We start from the raw sequence: 5,889 nt of genomic DNA on the forward strand, positions 1-5,889 counted from the left end.
ACGAGTCAGTTTTGGGGACAGAAAGAGAAACTGATGTGACCTACCGGGAACGGAGCACTACACTGCTGAGTGCTAGTTGAGCACAGGTTTGCTTGTCACTGGGTCCATGCCATTTTAAATTCAAAAGGAGACACAGGCTGGGGTTTGGCTTTTAGGTATCTCATAGTGTTTGAATTTGAAGCATTCTAGATTTGGAAAGTTCCATAGAGTTTGCATTCTCTGCCCCATTCATTTCACAGTTAAGAAAGCTGCATCCAATACAACAATTCATGAAGTCCAAAAAATAATTAGTGGGGAAAAACAGGAATATAACTAAGATTCCAAACTTTTCCTTCAGTATTCTTTTCATTTAAACATGCAAAAGTATGTGGTGCATCAAAATCTAAAATATACTTGGTCTGTCTTTAAACATTTTGCTAGTTTTTAAAAAAATATTTCAGTTTACTGTTAACTATGAAATATGTTATTTACTCATTATTCTACCATTTCTTGAAGTGTCAGATTGGTTGAACTTTAGTTATATATATAAAATCTTATATTATATACATAAGATGGGGAACGCTACTTTCATCCACCCTAGGATTTAAGACAACCTGTTATGAATATTCACACCCTCATAAAAGACACATTATACTATCCCCTTTCTTGTCTTTCCTAAGCAACAAACCAAGTAGATACCCTCTGAATTATGCCTTTGGGGTTAGGTAGAGGATGCTACTTATTTCTTAATTACTTCATTTGTTTTGCTTTGATTTTGCCCACTTCCTTTTCAGAATTCGTCAATAGATGAAATATTCATCCAATTAAAAAGAAAATAGTTTAACATATGTATGTTCCTGTGTGAATGCAGACTTGGATAATACTTTCTCTATTCCCCCCTGAATGAGGTATTCTTGACTTTTAACTTTGAACTGAGCTATGCAACAACATGTTGACTAGGCAATAGAAATTGTCCAAAGAGACAACTGTGTCTTCACTCTCATCACACCCTATGCCAAAGCCCTGGAAGCTTCTTAAGATCAGGAAAACCAAAAGACTAAGTCTGTGTCCATGCATAATAGGCAACACAGGTGAAAAAAGGCAGGCACAAAAATGAAGAGATTTCACCTTCATCAAATCACATATAAACAATGAGCAATAAAATGAAGTCTATTCAAGATTCGAGACAGACAGAACCAGCTCTGCTACTTACTTTGGTTCACTTTCTTGAAGTTGATATCCTGCCTTATTCTTTTCCTGTATAGGATGGAGATAATGATGATTCCTACTTCACAGGGTTGTTGTGAGTATGAAATTAAGTAATGTATGTAAAGCATTCAAAGTTCTGGCTTATCATTAATACTCAGTAACTCCTTTTTATTTGAAATGGTCATTATTCACTGCTTTTTCTAATATTGCTCACCCTCTGCTCTAAGTATTTCACTTTCTGTGAATGTGTTTATGTGTGTGATGTGATGTCATGCTTTGAGATCCCTGGTTATTTCATTTCTTTTGTGTGTGTGTGTGTGTGTGTGTGTGTGTGTGCTTATATGCAATGAAAGTTAATACTTATTCATATTTGTGTCCACATTTGCTTTGTTTTAGAAAAAGGAAGAAACTCTCAAAATGGCTTCTCTTTACTGATTAAGTGAGGTGGATAAATGAATAGATCAGGTCATGCATTGGTACCATATGAAAAATGACCTCAGAGCATCAAGGTCATTGGAGAAGCAGAATTTGCCATCCCCAGGACACTAATAATATCTTCTATTTAAACTGGGCACCTAGTGAAGTTGTACAACCATCACCTATAAGTTGCCACATGAGTCAAAGAGTCTAATCACTGGGAAGATTTTTAAGGATCACTCCAAACAATAAACCAAATCAAGGCACTCATAAAATTGAAAAGATGAATAAAGAAAACCATTCAGTGGTGACTGAGTTTATCTTCATGGGCATCACACAGGACCCTCAGCTCCAGATTATCTTCTTTGTGATCTTCCTCTTAGTCTATCTGGTCAATGTAGTGGGGAACATTGGTATGATCATCCTGATTATAACAGACACTCAGCTTCACACACCCATGTACTTTTTCCTATGCAATCTTTCATTTGTTGACCTGGGCTACTCCTCAGCCATTGCTCCCAGGATGCTGGCTGATTTCCTAACAAAACACAAAGTTATCTCCTTCTCTAGCTGTGCCACCCAGTTTGCTTTCTTTGTAGGTTTTGTGGATGCTGAATGCTATGTCCTGGCTGCCATGGCCTATGACCGTTTTGTGGCCATCTGTCGACCCCTCCACTACAACACTCTCATGTCTAAGCGAGTCTGTTTGGTTCTCATGCTGGGCTCTTACCTGGCTGGTCTGGTGAGTTTAGTAGCTCACACTTCCCTCACCTTCAGTTTGAGTTATTGTGGTTCCAATATCATCAACCACTTTTTCTGTGAAATCCCACCACTCTTGGCCCTCTCTTGCTCAGACACCCACATCAGTGAGATCTTGCTCTTTAGTCTGTGTGGCTTCATTGAATTCAGCACCATCCTCATCATCTTCATCTCCTATGCCTTCATCCTCATTGCAATCATCAGAATGAGCTCAGCTGAGGGCCGCCTTAAGGCTTTCTCCACCTGCGGGTCTCACCTCACTGGAGTCACACTTTTCTATGGCACAGTCATGTTTATGTACCTGAGGCCAACATCCAGCTACTCACTGGACCAAGATAAGTGGGCCTCTGTATTCTACACTATAATCATACCCATGTTGAATCCCTTGATCTACAGTTTACGGAACAAGGATGTGAAAGCTGCTTTCAAAAAACTAATTGGGAAAAAAACTCAAAAATGAAAATGTGTTATCACAGATAAGTGATGGTGATAGAAAATGGTGGCAGAAGATCAAAAATGCAAACGACTTCCAATAAACACTACCTAAGTTACCATCCATTTGTTGAGTGAATCTTAATTTTGAAAGTTTTCTGTAACCCTTAACTTTATTTATCTGAAGGAAATAGAAATTAGTATTTTTGAAAAACATGCTAAGCAAAGTTCATTAGTTTTTTATTTAAAATTGACTCAAATATTGATTTGAAATGGAGACAGGATTTGATAGGGGAAATAAATTTCCAATCATTCTTTTTATGAGCAAGTTATAAAAGAAAACTCTCTTTTTCCTTTTCTTCATCTGAAAATGGGAGCAACAAAAGTATCTACCTTATAAATTTGTTGTGAGAAATAATAAATTTAAAAGGCCCAGTAGAAAGCTCTCTTTCATGTGTGGCATATAATTTTTTATTGTTTATGCTATTACAGTTGTCCCTGCCTTTTCTCCCTTTCCCCACGACCCTGTCTCGCCCTCTTTCCTCCTTAAGCCAATCCCCATATCGCTGTCCATGTCCATGGGCTGTGCATAAACGTTCTTTGGTTAATCCCTTCACCATCTTTCATCCTGCCTCCCTCCTCCTTTTCAGCAGCTGTCAGTCTGTTTCATGTATCTAACCTTCTGTTACTATTTTGTTCATTAGTTTACCATGTTCATTAGATTCCACATATAAATGAGATCATATGGTATTTGTCTTTCACTGACCGGCTTAATTCACTTAGCATAATGTTCTCCAGGTCCATCCATGCTGTTACAAAATGTAACAGTTTTTCTCTCTTACTGCTGCATATTATTCCATTGTGTGAACATACCATAGCTTTTTTATCCACTCATCTACTGATGGGCAATTTGGCTGTGTCCAAATCTTAGCTATTATAAATAATGCTGCTATGAACATAAGGATGTTTATGTTCTTTTGAATTAGCCAAGAGTGATTATCCAATCACTCTTAAGCATATTTTTTCAGGGTCATGAGGCATGACAGGTCTAAATGTTGAACATTCTTCTACTCTGAAAGGAAGGCAGAGAAAATTTAGTTAAATACATCAGGAGTGGGGCTGGTGTGAGAAATGACTCAGCTCAGCCCAGGATCCATCCACTCATATTCAGCAAAGACTTGAAAGCTCTAGGTATATGCCAGTTTCTGGAGGGTACAAATATAAGGCACACAACATGGCTGGTGTGATTCCAGTTACTATCTCTCTGAAACTGCTGCCACTGATAATCAAGACCCTTTTCTTTTCTGTCTTGTCTTCCCTTCTGGCAAGGAGTTGGTTTTACCAAATAATTGCTGGCTCCCTTTGATCTCTTCTGCCCAATATTTTCAAGGGGTAGTCATGCAAGTTTGGTCACCTTCACATATTGACATCCATTCAGGCCTCAGGGAAACCATACGACTCTGGGGCCCTGCGAAAGATAGTGAGGATCAACCACCAAGGCTAACATTAACAAGATCATAATGCCTATGGAATTTGTTTTCCTGCTTCCCTCTAAAGTTTCCCCTGTGACTTTTTCTCCTTCTCTTCTGATATAAATTAGGTGCCAAGGGTCTGCAGTGCTTTCTGTTGGGAACCGCCCTGACTGGTATCAGAAGCTGAAACCCCCGCCTAGGCTAGGCTAAGGGAACACCCTTGGAACCGTAAGCCAGCAAGGAGACAAAAGCTTACCTTCCTGGCAGGAATGCTGCTTCTGCTGCTTTATTCATGACTGAACCCCAAAAAGCTTGGTCGGTTAGCCAAAGACGGGTAAGATTCCCCACGCGGGGAATGACCTAAGACAGGCACGATCACTTTTAGGGAGGCCCCCCAAAAGAAGGACTTGGGGGGCTGCAGCAAAAGGGGGGTGATGGACCCTCGCTCCTCGGCTTTGACATAGCCTGAGTTCTCAGCATCTGGGAAAAAAACCTCCTTGTCTCAGTTGCCTTAGTTCCCTTGCTCCACCTAAGCCTGAAACAATGACAGGGTGGTGCAGCTCGGCACTGAGAAGGGCGGATTCCCCAGGGTGATCAGGCCTAAGAAAGAACATGTAAATTACTGTGAAACCTTCTTTGTTTAGAATGCTCTCAGTTGAATGAGAAGGGTCTTAGGAGGAAGTTATTTTGTTCCTCGGTCTTACAGCTCTTTGACCCCCAACTCAATAGACTGGCAGAGTTCTTTGTTTTCTATGGTTCCTTACTTCCCCCTAATGAGTACTATACCTTACCTGAATTATTATGCAGAATGAGCCCAATAAAAGCAGGTATGGACTGTAAATCGGCGCGCTCCCCACTAGTGGGGGGTGGCCATTTCGTCCCTACTTCCCCACAGAAACTAGTTTGTCTCTGTGCATGTTTTTTCTCGCGTGTTTTCGTAGAGCCATCCACAGCGTTCCATGGTCACTGCTGGCTGGAGACCCACGCGCAACACTTTCCATCATCACCCCCAGGCTCTTATTGGGGAACAGTTTCACTAACCCTAATGTATCAATAGCTGGCAATAGAAAACAATATAACTCATTTTTTCATGTTCTCAAAGCTACAAATTTTTAATTAAGAAACAAGAATTTCAGGTATCAATGGCAGGTAAAGGCAAAAAACTGAGATTTGGGGAAATCTAAGCTTTTCTCAGCTATGCTGAAACTCCATAATGCCATCAGTTGTTTTTTTTTCTTACAGTCGATAATCTTTCTACCCAATCCCGCTCCAGTGCAATGTAGTCTAAGATCAGGGAAACATGATGCTTATCCTAAAGTGTAGAGCAGCCCCATTCATTATGAAAGACACCAGAGAGTTTTAGGGATAAAAGACTCAAGATTTGTTAAGTTTTTTTCAGGGGAATCATTATATAGGAGTGGCAATTGCCTGGTTCACAATTACCCAATCATATCATGAATATCCAAAAACACATTCCTGATGTTACCTTATGGGGAAAATACAGTAGCTAATAATCAGATGCAGAGTTGGCAGTCCAGAGATTTAATCTTCAGATTCTTTTACATAAATCAATATGCAAATCTAATATACTATGTGAAATATAAGAACAAAAGGTTATTTC

At 39.7% G+C, this 5,889-nt stretch overlaps 1 protein-coding gene across 1 annotated transcript; it reads left to right on the forward strand.

Moving 5' to 3' along the window:
• Positions 1-1,888: 1,888 nt before the first annotated feature.
• On the forward strand, positions 1,889-2,824 carry LOC123831506 (olfactory receptor 1019). Its single transcript, XM_045858389.1, has one exon. It carries the CDS (start codon positions 1,889-1,891, stop codon positions 2,822-2,824), a length of 936 nt encoding a protein of 311 aa, XP_045714345.1.
• The last annotated feature ends 3,065 nt before the right edge of the window (positions 2,825-5,889 follow it).

Source organism: Phyllostomus hastatus, unplaced genomic scaffold (assembly GCF_019186645.2).
Source record: "Phyllostomus hastatus isolate PE091 unplaced genomic scaffold, TTU_PhHast_1.1 phas_scaffold_177, whole genome shotgun sequence".
NCBI lineage: Eukaryota > Metazoa > Chordata > Mammalia > Chiroptera > Phyllostomidae > Phyllostomus > Phyllostomus hastatus.